General features: G+C 34.6%; 1 protein-coding gene across 1 annotated transcript; it reads right to left on the bottom strand.

Moving 5' to 3' along the window:
* Positions 1 to 2,806: 2,806 nt before the first annotated feature.
* On the bottom strand, positions 2,807 to 13,677 carry LOC123766917 (cathepsin L-like peptidase). Its single transcript, XM_045756405.2, has 7 exons — positions 13,657 to 13,677; positions 11,270 to 11,368; positions 10,529 to 10,681; positions 6,567 to 6,761; positions 6,053 to 6,244; positions 5,487 to 5,652; positions 2,807 to 4,675 (listed from the first exon to the last, which is right to left on the bottom strand). The coding sequence occupies exons 2-7, from the start codon at positions 11,366 to 11,368 to the stop codon at positions 4,470 to 4,472; spliced, it is 1,011 nt and encodes a 336-aa protein (XP_045612361.1). The 5' UTR covers positions 13,657 to 13,677; the 3' UTR covers positions 2,807 to 4,469.
* Positions 13,678 to 15,123: the final 1,446 nt, after the last annotated feature.

Raw genomic sequence — 15,123 nt, 5'->3', positions numbered from 1 at the left:
GAACTGAACCCTGTGGTACTCCACTTGTGACATTTCTCCATTCTGATACATTGCCTCTGATTACTGCCCTCATTTTTCTATCAGTCAGAAAATTTTTCATCCATGATAGAAGCTTACCTGTCACCCCTCCAATATTTTCCAGTTTCCAGAACAACCTCTTATGTGGAACTCTGTCAAAAGCCTTTTTTAGGTCCAGATAGATGCAGTCAACCCAACCATCTCTTTCCTGTAATATCTCTGTGGCTCGATCATAGAAACTGAGTAAATTCGATACACAGGATCTTCCAGATCGAAAACCATACTGTCTGTCTGATATTATATCATTTCTCTCTAGGTGTTCTACCCATTTAGTTTTGATTAGTTTTTCCAATACTTTCACTATTACACTTGTCAATGATACAGGTCTATAATTGAGGGGGTCTTCCCTGCTGCCACTTTTGTAGATTGGAACTATGTTAGCCTGTTTCCACCCGTCTGCTACGATTCCTGTACACAGGGATGCCTGAAAGATCAGGTGAAGTGGAATGCTGAGCTCAGATGCACATTCTTTCAGAACCCATGGTGAAACGCCATCTGGGCCAGCTGCTTTGTTCTTACCGAGCTCCTTGAGCATTTTTTCCACGTCGTCTCTAGACACCTCTATGTGTTCTATGTTGTTCTCTGGAATTCTTATTGTATCTGGTTCCCTAAAGATTTCATTTTGTACAAACACACTTTGGAACTTTTCGTTTAGTGTTTCACACATTTCCTTTTCATCTTCCGTGAATCTATTTCCCATTTTCAACCTCTGAATATTATCCTTTACCTGCAATTTGTTGTTTATGAATTTATAGAATAGACCTGGTTCTGTTTTACATTTGTCCGCAATCCCTTTTTCAAAATTTCTTTCTGCCTCTCTCCTCACTGCCGTGTAGTTGTTTCTCGCATCTTTGTATCGCTGGTATGTTTGGGGGTTCGGCCTCTTCCTGTATTGATTCCATTTTTGTGTCTTTCGGTCTCTAGCCCTCTCGCAATTTCTATTGAACCAATCCTGTTTCCTAGTTCTGCATCTCTGTTTTGGTATAAATTTTTTTGTGCCTTTATCATATATTTCACAAAACTTGCCATACATCTCATTCACTTCCTTGCCTAGCATCAAGTCTGTCCAATTATACTCACTAAAAAAATTTCTAAGGTCACCATAATGTCCTCTCCTGAAGTCTGGTTTTTCAACTGCTTCAACCTCCTTATTTTCTTCCAGCTTATAATGCATTGCATACTTTATTCCCAAAAAGACATGGTCACTTTTACCCAAGGGAGGAAGGTACTGAATGTCAAATATCTCTTCCTCCTTCCTGGTAAATATCAAATCTAGCATGGAGGGAACGTCCCCTTCCCTCATCCTCGTAGCTTGTTTAACATGTTGATACAAGAATGTTTCCAGGATGAGGTCTACAAATTTACAGGTCCAAAAATCTTCTGTTTTAGCTTCATATGCTTCCCAGTCTATGGATTTCAAGTTGAAGTCACCGACTATCAACAGTCGTGATCTATCGTTATCCGCTCTCGCTATAATCTCTCTCATTATTGTTATAAGACCTTCACGTTTACTATCTAGCTCCTCCTTTGACCATGTGCTGCTTGGCGGTGGACTATATGCATTTATCATCATTAGTTTATCATCCTCATAGCAGATCTCTAGTGCTATTATGTCAACTTCTTGTGGATTGGCAGTCATTATTTCCTTCACCTTTAGGTGTTCTTTTACCAGCACAGCAACGCCACCGCCTTTCCTAATTTTTCTGTCCCGTCTCCAAATTGAGTAGCCCCTTGGGAATATGACCTCATTTAAAATTACATCTTCAAGTTTTGTCTCCGTGAGTGCAACAATGTCTGGTGTCTGCAGCTGTATTACATCACTTAACTCCAGTATCTTCGATCTCACTCCATCTATGTTGGTGTATGCAATCTTCAGGAACTTGTTCCCCCTCTCCATATTCTTCACTCCCCCTCTCTCTATTGATTTTGTTGGTTTGCCTTTATGTACCACTTTACTGGTTTGCCTACCCCTAATACTTTGTAGAAAAAAGAATTTATTTCTTCTTCATTCCTGCTCTCATTTAAATGTTTTGCCTCGGCGAGGTTCAGTTTCAGCTTCTCTCTATCTTCTTTTGAAAGATCTCGTCTTAATGACCACCCTTTCCCATCCTCATCCCTTTGCAATTTTCTAGCATTCCTTAGTACTTCTTCCATCTGTTTGGCACCGTTTAGGGTGATTCCTCAAAGGTCGATCTTTCCCTTTTACGTACCTGCCTATTCTCCTGTAGTCGCACACATTCTCTCTGTTTGTAAGACCTTCCACGAGGCCAACAATTTTATCTACTACTTTAGCTTCTTCTACAGCTCTTTCTGACCTAGATGTTATCGCCTTTTCTTTGCAGCCAAAAATGATCAGGGACTTACTCCGATCAACTGTGTTTTGCACCAACTTCGGGTTAGATGCCAATTCTTTCCTCACTTCTAACCTAATGTTTGTTTTATCTTGGTTGCTGCAGTGTTTTACTTCCTTTACTGCTTCTTCTATTTGTGTAACAAAACAAAAAGGTGTGTAACAAAAAGGAGGCCTGGTCGAGAACCGGGCCGCGGGGACGCTAATCCCCGAAATCATCTCAAGATAACCTCAAGGTTCATGCATTACCAGCATCATATCCATGCAAAAAAAAAAATAGAAATTGTCAATCCTCGGCTGGATAATTTCTGAGAAAAGGAGGACAAATTAAGACAACTCTGCATGAGTGAAGGTCAAAATTACTTTTAGAAATTGGTAAACTGTTCCCAGGATTTTTATTTTTTATTTTTTATTAACAAGCTTAGGTATGCACAACAATGTACTGCTACCCTATTCTATATGAAAGATTACACAGTGTAGATAAAAAAACTAGTTATAAGTTCATCTAATACTTCCATCTTACAGGATGGTTAGTCATACATGGAATCAGAAGAGAGAATACTGTACCCGCCTCAGTACAAAAAATAAATTAAATTTGAGCTAAGCACTGAATCATGGAAATAATATATTTTTTAACATATTAAAAATATTTTTTAAATTTTGTTATGTTAACATTTTTTACCAGTTTCAATAAGATTCTTCTCAATATTTTTTTTGTAAACAAATTTTGCTAGGAATACACAGCAAATGTGCAGTTGCCCTATTCTGTATGAAAGATTACACAGTTTAGATACAAAAAAAAACATTGTAATTGCCAGAATTAGGCTGGGATATCGATATATATAGCAGGTGGTTGCAGGTAATGAATCTCCCAAAGGTGAACATTCCATCTGTAAACTATGTGCACTAACAAGCTAACAAGCATACGTTCCAACACTATATCTGTGATTGCCCTGTTATCAATGATTTCAGACCAAATGGTATGAGGTACTTTGAGCTCTGTAATTACTTCATACACTCAGGAATATTGGAAGATATTATTGTGCTGTACCCTGATTTTGTTGGGGGAGGCTAATAGATCAGCCTTATATTTCATGCTCTCTCCTGATTCCATGTATGACTGGCCGTCCTGTGAGGTGGGGATGTTGGATGAGCTTGTAGTGCCCAGACCTGGCCATAAGAACTCCCTTAGGTCTGTCTAACTGGATGCATTATAATTTATGACATCACGTTTAGAGATAACCAATTTTCCAGCCAGTGTAATGAGCGATCATCTATACCATGTGCTTTTTACTGTTTATTACATTAGATGTGCAAATTTGTCAAATATAGTCTTCAAGTTATTCTGCAGATAATTAATCCATCCACATAGCAAAACAAATTTTGTTTCATAAATACACCTTTTGTAATTGTCATAAAAAAGTATATGTTTACATAAAAAATAACTTAGTTTTTGTCTTTACTGGAAAAGGTACATAAACACACTGTATTTTGAAAGTTTGTATTTAAATAAGGAAGCTCAATTATCTTGAGCTTCCCAAGACAAGCTTACAGACATAAGTGTCAGAAACTTGTGGCCCATGTTAGTCTGTCACTCATAAACTACCTTAAATAAATCTACATTGTGTTCATGATGGAAGCAACATTAAAATATAACCAACCAAATATTCTGCACATCTTTTCAAAAGTAAATTAACTTGCATACCCAATTATGCGAAATTAATAATTTCTCTTGTTAAAGATGAATTAAATTTGCCCATTTTATATGTATTATCTCATTTAACTCAAGAGGCAAATGTTATTTTGTTTGTTGACATGTGTAATATTACCAACCAATACACTTAAGAGAAATATACCAGGACATCTGGGAGGCACTATATGTTACTGTAGACAAAGTATAATCAAAGCAATACATTACAGTATACATACACATGAAAGAAAGTTTAAATTAACTCATATCAAACATAACTTACGAATTACATAAACATTATTTTTTTTCAAATATATATAGAGTGAGATATTAGGTTTTTGTAATCTGTGTCTATACAAGAGGATAGGAGGCAATCGTAGCAATGCCACAATGGTTGTGATAGTTACGCAGCATCTTGATGTAGCCTTTATCTCCCCATGGTAGACCCCACGAGTTTTTCACCAGCCAGTAGTCTGTCCCATTCTCAGTGCCATAACCCACAGCCAGAACACCGTGGTTCAGTCTGTCAGAGCTGCATGTGGGTTCGTAATAAACACCTGAGAAATATAGAAAACCAATTAGATTTATAATAAACAGATGAGGTTATATATTGAAATATTGAAACAGATTTTGACACAGGAATTTCCTTAAGTACTTTCGTACAGTATTTTAATAATACATCTTCAGAATTCCTTCTGAAAGTGTATTATTAAAATACGAAAGTATTTAAGGAAATTCCTGTTTCAATTCTTCCTTCGTGGTCTGACTATATATATATATATATATATATATATATATATATATATATATATATATATATATATATATATATATATATATATATATATATATATATGTCGTACCTAGTAGCCAGAATGCACTTCTCGGCCTACTATGCAAGGCCAGATTTGCCTAATAAGCCAAGTTTTCCTAAATTAACATATTTTCTCTAATTTTTTTCTTATGAAATGATAAAGCTACCCATTTCATTATGTATGAGGTCAATTTTTTGTTATTGGAGTTAAAATTAACGTAGATATATGACCGAACCTAACCAACCCTACCTAACCTATCTTTATAGGTTAGGTTGGGTTAGGTGGCCGAAACAGTTAGGTTAGGTAAGGTTAGGTAGGTTAGGTAGTCGAAAAGCAATTAATTCATGAAAACTTGGCTTATTAGGCAAATTGGGCCTTGCATAGTAGGCTGAGAAGTGCGTTCTGGCTACTAGGTACGACATATGTATATATATATATATATATATATATATATATATATATATATATATATATATATATATATATATATATATATATATATATATATATATATATATATATATATGCCTACTTTTCATATAAACTGACTTACCCGTATGGTAAAATTGGAATGAGTGACTGGCAGCATCAATGCCCACAGAAATGGGTCCAACAGTGGCAACAGCTTTCTTTAATGCCTCTTCATCTCGCTGAGGAAGATCAACATAGCCAGTCACTGTAGCACCAGATTTACGGGGGTTGTAGCGGCACGTGTTATTCTGGTGAAACAGTAGTGTTGTTAATACACGTATTTATTGCTTTAACAACTTTCACTACGCATTTAAGAAACAAACTCTTTTTACTGGGTAAAAAGTTTTCTTCCCACTGATATTTGTTACTATACATCACATGCATAAAGTATATCAAAATAAAATTACTACAGAGGACCAATTGGGCCTTACGAGCAGTCTAAATTAGGATTGAAACAAGCCAGCAACTTATGTCCATTATGTTATCCAGTAATTTGTTACTGGATAACATAATGGACACAAGTTGCTGACTCTGTTTTCATCCCATAGTTTTTTTCTGAATTAAAAGTTATCCAGTTTAAATATCTCTCATTATGTTAGCGTGATCTGGTATTGATTATAAATAATATGGACAAATTGGTTATCTTACCCTTTGTTCATACGGATAAGATTCTTCTGTGTCAATTCCACCGTTTTCTTCGATGTATTGGAAGGCAAAGTCCATCAACCCTCCATCGCAGCCATTATTGCCATACCTGGCGGAGCAGTCAATCAAGTTCTGCTCAGAGAGGCTTACCAGCTTGCCAGTCTTGCGGAAGTGTTGACCCTCCAGTGACCCGGTCTGCCAACATTTGTGCATGTCATAATACTGATCAATAATTTAAACTAATGATTAAGAATTTTTTATACTGTACTTGCAGAGAACAGATCATATGCAGAAGGACAAATAGAATTACCTTTCAGTTTAATTGCATTTGAGAATATATTATTTTATAATCAGTAACAGTTATATTGCTGAAAATTTTATTTTTTGAACAGTAATACATTGCTCGCACCACTTTTTAAATGGTCAATAATGGAAAGTCTTTTTTTTTAACATCTCTGGAATATTCTGTAAATCTTCCAGTGACAAGTACAACATATTTGTTCAATAAAGTACTCACAGCTGAGAAAGCCCAGCATGACCCGCACTCTTCCTGGTTCTTCACTTCCGTAACTGCTCCCTTCTCCCTCCAGTCAACAGTCTCTGGCATTGCAATGTTGTCTGCCTCAATGTAGAAGGAACCATTGTACCGCTGACCAAACACTAAACCGCTCATTTCAAACCCATTCATCGTTGAAATAAATTCACTATTAAGCTGCAATAAAAGTTGAAAAAAATTAGATTATATCTAATTAACATAACATGAATATATATTTATATATATATATATATATATATATATATATATATATATGTCGTACCTAGTAGCCAGAACACACTTCTCAGCCTACTATGCAAGGCCCGATTTGCCTAATAAGTCAAGTTTTCATGAAATAATTGTTTTTCGACTACCTAACCTACCTAACCTAACCTAACCTAACTTTTTCGGCTGCCTAACCGAACCTAACCTATAGAGATAGGTTAGGTTAGGTTAGGTAGGGTTGGTTAGGTTCGGTCATATATCTACGTTAATTTTAATTTCAATAACAAAAAATTGACCTCATACATAATGAAATGGGTAGCTTTATCATTTCATAAGAAAAAAATTAGAGAAAATATATTAATTCAGGAAAACTTGGCTTATTAGGCAAATCGGGCCTTGCATAGTAGGCTCAGAAGTGCGTTCTGGCTACTAGGTACGACATATATATATATATATATATATATATATATATATATATATATATATATGTCGTACCTAGTAGCCAGAACTCACTTCTCAGCCTACTATTCAAGGCCCGATTTGCCTAATAAGCCAAGTTTTCCTGAATTAATATATTTACTATAATTTTTTTCTTATGAAATGATAAAGCTACCCTTTTCACTATGTATGAGGTCAATTTTTTTTATTGGAGTTAAAATTAACGTAGATATATGACCGAACCTAACCAACCCTACCTAACCTAACCTAACCTATATATATAGGTAAGGTTAGGTTAGGTAGCCAAAAAAAGCTAGGTTAGGTTAGGTAGCCAAAAAAAGCTAGGTTAGGTTAGGTTAGGTAGGTTAGGTAGACAAAAAAACATTAATTCATGAAAACTTGGCTTATTAGGCAAATCGGGCCTTGCATAGTAGGCTGAGAAGTGAGTTCTGGCTACTAGGTACGACATATATATATATATATATATATATATATATGTCGTACCTAGTAGCCAGAACTCACTTTTTGGCCTACTATTCAAGGCCCGATTTGCCTTATAAGCCAAGTTTTCCTGAATTAATATATTTTTTCTAATTTTTTTCTTATGAAATGATAAAGCTACCCATTTCATTATGTATGAGGTCAATTTTTTTTTATTAGAGTTAAAATTAACGTAGATATATGACCGAACCTAACCAACCCTACCTAACCTAACCTAACCTATATTTATAAGTAAGGTTAGGTTAGGTAGCCAAAAAAAGCTAGGTTAGGTTAGGTTAGGTAGGTTAGGTAGACGAAAAAACATTAATTCATGAAAACTTGGCTTATTAGGCAAATCGGGCCTTGAATAGTAGGCTGAGAAGTGCGTTCTGGCTATTAGGTACGACATATATATATATATATATATATATATATATATATATATATATATATATATATATATATATATATATATGTCGTACCTAGTAGCCAGAACGCACTTCTCAGCCTACTATGCATGGCCCGATTTGCCTAATAAGCCAAGTTTTCATGAATTAATTGTTTTTCAACTACCTAACCTACCTAACCTAACCTAACCTAACTTTTTCTGCTATCTAACCTATAAAGATTGGTTAGGTTAGGTTAGGGAGGGTTGGTTAGGTTTGGTCATATATCTACGTTAATTTTAACTCCAATAAAAAAAATTGATCTCATATATAATGAAATGGGTAGCTTTATCCTTTCATAAGAAAAAAATTAGAGAAAATATATTAATTCAGGAAAACTTGGCTTATTAGGCAAATCGGGCCATGCACAGTAGGCTGAGAAGTGCGTTCTGGCTACTAGGTACGACATATATATATATATATATATATATATATATGTCGTACCTAGTAGCCAGAACGCACTTCCCAGTCTACTATGCAAGGCCCGATTTGCCTAATAAGCCAAGTTTTCATGAATTAATTGTTTTTCGACTACCTAACCAACCTAACCTAACCTAACCTAACTTTTTCGGCTACCTAACCTAACCTAACCTATAAAGATAGGTTAGGTTAGGTTAGGTAGGGTTGGTTAGGTTCGGTCAAATATCTACGTTAATTTTAACTCCAATAAAGAAAAATTTACCTCATACATAATGAAAAGGGTAGATTTATCATTTCATAAGAAAAAAATTAGAGAATATATATTAATTCAGGAAAACTTGGCTTATTAGGCAAATCGGGCCTTGAATAGTAAGCCAAAAAGTGCGTTCTGGCTACTAGGTACGACATATATATATATATATATATATATATATATATATATATATATATATATATATATATATATATATATATATATATATATATATAAATATATATATATATATATATATATATATATATATATATATATATATATATATATATATATATATATATATATATATATATATATATATATATGCAATTGACGATCACAAAACACTGATCATTTTATGCGGAAAATCCACAGAGAAATATGAAATGAGGTGAACGTTTCGGCTCTGTTAAAGCCTTTGTCAACACCAGTCTGGTGTTGACAAAGGCTTTAACAGAGCCGAAACGTTCACCTCATTTCATATTTCTCTGTGGATTTTCCGCATATATATATATATATATATATATATATATATATATATATATATATATATATATATATATATATATATATATATATATATATATATATATTTTCAACAGGATATAAAAATAAGTCAGTGATTCAGCTGAATGAGGAATCCTGCTGAATCAATGATTCACAGGACAATATTGACGATTAAACATTGAGAGGTGATCAAGGGGACAAAAGAGAACTAGAGTAAACAAGAATAAAGAACAATTAACCTAGTGACAATTACAGATCACCATAAATCTTCTGTTTTCAGTATTACTTTTGTAAATACCCCATTTTGTTATTATTTACCCTATTTCATATCAATTATTATTTTGCTTGCAAATTGTTTCCAAAGCCAATCAATCGTCAATTGGTAACAAGTATAAAAATTGTTATTCCACTTTCTATAGATTTAAAATGTTTTTATATTCAGTACGTGCATGTTGTATACAGTATTTGGTAATATCTAGCCTAATATTTAAGTTTTATATTTAATTTCTAATAAATTTGTCTAATATGGGGAATATAAACAGGTTCTGAAACAATCGGAATAGGGCAGAATCTACAACAACTGGTACTAGCTGGAGAAATAGTGTTTTAGGAGGAATATCGAGAAATACTGACTTAGAAATTGGATGGTTGGAATTTGCTGACAGCCAGCATTGTTGAGACAAACAATACAATACAATACAATACAATTTTATTTAGGTAAGGTACATACATACAATAAATATTTACAAGGATTGTTTGACTTATAGGTAGAGCTAGTACATACAATGCCTAAAGCCACTATTACGCAAAGCGTTTCGGGCATGAACGACTTGATAGTCTTCAGGAATAGATTAAATATAGGTGTATGGGTGGGATTGGGGAATTAAGTGGGACTTTCAAGTAAGAGGGACAGGACACCTTATGTTCCATAATTCCTATGTTATTGAAATGCTCTTAATTATAACAAACATTTTTGTCTTACTGTATTTAAGGAAGTACAACAACAAAAGTACTATTATTGGTTGTCAGAGTTTTACCCAATTCTGACAACCAATAATAGTAAACATTGGAATTAAATGTACTCGAATTAAAATCGAGCAGTTAAAATATATGTGGGGATTAAGGTCATAAAACTTTAAATATAAAATCATTGTCATGTTGGTGGTACTTACCATGTCACCGAACCGGTTCATCTTGAGCGAGTATGACTTTAGTCCTTGAGCAAACAGCTTGTTGTGGGCAGCAATATGGTGTTTGTTCTCCGTGAAGATCTTCAGTCGGAATGATTCCTCAACCGCACTCTTGTATTTCTTACCATGTTCAAGCTATGAAGTACAAGTTTGTATAGTAAAAGTCAAGCATAAATACAAGATACATTTGTGCTTGTTAAGGTCCTTAACATAGTACAGGACTAAAGTGTAACTCAATGTATATACACCCAGATGTGGGTGTGTATATATATATATATATATATATATATATATATATATATATATATATATATATATATATATATATATATATATATATATATATATATATATATATATATATATATATCAAACATATAAATCTAAAAACAGTTTAAATGTTAAAGTTATTATATAATATTATTATATATTATGTATGCTTGTTGACTATTACAATAACAAATTACAATATCATTAAGTCTATAAATTGTATTTTTGTGTTATTTCAAGATCATTTTATTTTGCATATCGTCAAACTGCTTGTTTGTTCTTGTTTTAAAACGTCCCAAAAGTAACTGTGAGATACTTTGTGCCACAGATATAGGCATTTGCTTGTACTCTCGAAGGAGAATTTCTTGTAAATTGTTTCTAAACAAAATATACAACCTTCACAGGTCGATGATAATCGACCTTAAAAACAAGAAAGTGAACCAGTTTTCTTACCTTGAAAGCGTCCCATTCCTCCAAGACAACAGAGAAGAAAGACACTGCTGACACTGAAGCCAAAACAGCCACCAACACTAATGCCGTCAGCCACTTCATCTGTCAGAAGATGAATTTGCAGTGTTAAAAAAAATAAATAAACTTTAGAATATAAACAATACGGAAGGCCATTTAACTCCTGCGAGTCTGGTAATATTTACACCAAACCATTGCTGGAAATTTCCCAGCGAGTTTACTATGATGTCTGTTTGTTGTCGTGATAACAAATTACCGTGTAGTAATTTGTTCCACACATCTACACACTTTACTATGAACCAAAGCTTACATGTTAATTTGTTACATTGAAACGCATTAATATTGAGTATTTCTTTATACTTCATCCTGGGATCGATATTTTTGGTCTATATTCAACCCATTCTCGCCAGCGGTCCCAACGTCAATAAGCTGTTGTAATAAAGTGCCCTATCCTAACCTACCAGAGGACGCACGAACAGAAAACGGGACATTATGTCAATTTCGCGAGCCGCCACCATTTTCTAGTACGAGAGTTTTTGTCCTTTGGTAGAGTATAGGTCAAAATGTAACGTGCTAATGGGAGGACGAGTTACTATATTTGATTTGCACACTATAGTTAAGTCTCCCCTTACTCTGTCTTTATAGAGACTGGAAATAATGGTTTTCTTAGTCGGTATTTACTAAGGAAGGTTCTAAATAGCCGGGATTAACTTAGTTCTTCTCCGTGTATTGTTAAAAGTTTACCAAAATTGCATGGTACTGATAATCCGATAACCCGTACTAAATAATCCAAATGAGGTCTAACTTAGCTCATTAAAATTATAAGAGATCTGCCCGAAACGCTTTGCGTAATAGTGGCTTTAGGCATTGTATGTACTAGCTCTATCTATTAATCCAACAAACTTTGTAAAATCTCTTGTATGTATGTACCTTACCTAAATAAACATTTATTTATTTAGATTTAACTTTGGGACTAAAATATCTTGAACTAAATGAGGTTCGGGTAATCTATTTAACCATCGCAGGTCAGTTGTCGATGAGCACTGACCTGGTCCAGATGGAGGATTAAGTAGGATTATCTGACGGTAATTATACGCGATAATTACAAGCTTGGCCTGTCATGTTTGTGTCTGAATTGTTTGAATTAAAATATTTGGTCAACTCCTCCTTGGGGAAAGAAACTCGCTCGGACGAGCATCGTTCCTCCATGCTATCATAGGAGAGTGAATCACCATGCTGCCCGTGAGTTAGTCAATTGTTATGGAAATACATCCTGAGGGAGTCAGTAGTTCGACCTTGGGGGGGACCTCGATAGGAGCCTAACATATATATTATACATACGCTCTTTAGTATACTATTTATTATAATTATAATTATATATACACAGGCTACCTGTCCCCGACAAAATGAATTGCACTATAATTCTTTGAGGTCTCACCGGTTAGGCTGGCGGTCACACCTGAAAAGGTTTGTGACATTGTGATTTTAGTCAAACTTTTAATACGGCGACACACGCAAAACTGATTAGAAAGATACAAGGATCACGGTACTGAACCAATATTATTATGCTACATTATTAAGTTGCATAAGGGCATGGTTTTACCCAATGAAATAGAGTATAAATGTAGTCAAGTTAAGAATCGGAAATCGGTGTAAGTGGAGTGCTTCAAGGCTCTCTTGTGGGAGCTCTATTGTTTACCAAATGTAAAAGATTTACACTCAGGAATGAAAACCAATATTTGCAAATTTATAGACGATACGAAAATTGAGCGGGAAATCAATTCAGAAGACTCAATCTCCTGGTAAGCTGTTCCATAATTTACTTCACACTATTATATCTTCCGGTAAGTTGTTCCATTTTTACTGTACCACACTGTATTATAACTTTTGGTAAGCTGTTTCATTTGTTCATTGTACGACACTATTATATCTTTTGGAAAGTTGTTCCATTTGTTTACTGTATCACACTGTATTATATCTTCTGGTAAGTTGTTCCACATGTTTACTGAGTCACACTGTACATTACATATCCTGGTAAACTGTTCCATTTGTTAATCTTAACAATTTGCCATTTAATTACTTTACATGGTTGGAACTTTAAAGTTCCACCAAAGACATTAACTACGGCATGATGCTGCTAAGAAAGGTCGCCCCCGACGGGGCCAGCTTCCAAGGCCTTTCAAAACAGCAGAAAGTTGTTCAACACTATTCAAAGTTTTCAGGAAATAAATTGACCAATTTCAAAGTTAAAGTGATTGACGGAGTTGATCATAAACGTATTTGGGTCACATTACGGTCCATTAAATATGCCGAAAACTTATATAAATTGTGAATGTATGTGGTAGAATATACAGCCGGGACCAACCACTCACCTTGCCTGAGTCCACACTAACACTGGTGCTCCTCACGCTATCAAATTCTGTTTATATAGAGGAGACTCACTCCCTTGGGGGGTGGGAGGGAGTCATCAGGTCACAGATGTCAGACAGTGTTACATCTTAACCGGCCCATATAAAATATTACTTATTAGGGCTAAGATTATAGCTGGCAAAACGAACTTACTTAATTCGGCGTAGTTTTAACACATATTTATCCCACTTGTAACTTACTTATAGTTTAAGATGTTTGTTATTAGGGTAATGAGGTGTTGGTGTTGATAAGGTGGAGCGTGGGGGAGGCCAGAGGGCATGTGAGGGCTGGGGGACTATCAATGACTCATCCTCATGACTTATGGCATGTCTCCACAAACAAATTATAACTCCGTGTCCCTGCGTCTCTTACGGGAAGATAATAACTTGGGAGACATTGATGAGAAATGGAATATTTCATAATTAATAAATTGTTCAATGTATGTATTATTATAAACATGACAATTAAACTTTCAGGCGAGCACTGTCATTGAAATGTATAATAACTTTCATACAACTAAATAACATTAAGTACAAAGAACATATCAATAGCACAAACCAACTTAAGAAAATATTAACAGAGTTATGTTTGTTTTGGTGTCTGAAATGAGGTCCATTTTTACGTGATGAGAGATGAGGGAACCGCAGTGACCACGGCTGCTTACACAACCACAGATTTTGACCTCGGAAAATTACTCCAGCAATTGAGTGCCCAATAACCCGCTATACAATATGTAGAACAGACCTCTAACCCTGTCTGTGTAACTTTTTTGTATTTCATTTATTTATTATGTACCCCATACCTTATCCCGTGGGCGGAGGTGGAAAGGGTTACAGAGGCCCACAATGGGTTCAGGAACGCGACAGACCCGGAGTTCATATAGCTAAGCACGTGATAATTTTGTGAAGCTAGTTACACAATTATTAATATTACATATTATCAACAGTCTTTTTATATCACAAGTGATTCAGAAAGAGGCCCATAAGAGTCTCCATACAAGACAGTTTACATGTATACTAAGTCACACAGTTACTAGGCTTGCTCCACACCCACCCAACTGGGCGGCACAGACGAGAATGTGCGTTTGTTGGTTATAGCATTGTAAAGGTACTACAATCACTTCCTGTGGTTGAGTGCTCAATAAAGAACTACATTATGTCTAACAGAACTCTAACCTTGTCCACAGAACACAGAAGGAAATGTATTTATACTGGTTACCATTGTAAATCTGTGGTAGAAAATAATATTAAAAATTGTCTTTCTTTTATATAATTAACAAATCCTTTAGGACTTAATATAGCACCTATGGCTATACATGCTTCGTAATCTATTTTAGATTTTCTTAATTCTTGTTTGACCTTTCTTTATTAATTTATCACTCTGGTCAATTAGATAGAGCTCTTTTATTTTGTTACTGTAGAAGTACCTCT

Source organism: Procambarus clarkii, chromosome 60 (assembly GCF_040958095.1).
Source record: "Procambarus clarkii isolate CNS0578487 chromosome 60, FALCON_Pclarkii_2.0, whole genome shotgun sequence".
Taxonomy (NCBI): domain Eukaryota; kingdom Metazoa; phylum Arthropoda; class Malacostraca; order Decapoda; family Cambaridae; genus Procambarus; species Procambarus clarkii.
Note: the sequence above shows the minus strand (reverse complement) of the source record. Positions and strands in the feature narration are given on the sequence as shown.

What these genes read in the sequence shown, in the direction of transcription:
- LOC123766917 (XM_045756405.2), bottom strand. Translation starts at nt 11,368, where the DNA reads ATGAAGTGGCTGACGGCATTAGTGTTGGTGGCTGTTTTGGCTTCAGTG. An exon ending in TGAACCGGTTCGGTGACATG is followed by an intron (nt 6,762 to 10,528) that starts GTAAGTACCACC and finishes CTTTTATTGCAG; the next exon opens with CTTAATAGTGAATTTATTTC. An exon ending in CTTATCCGTATGAACAAAGG is followed by an intron (nt 5,653 to 6,052) that starts GTAAGATAACCA and finishes CTGTTTCACCAG; the next exon opens with AATAACACGTGCCGCTACAA.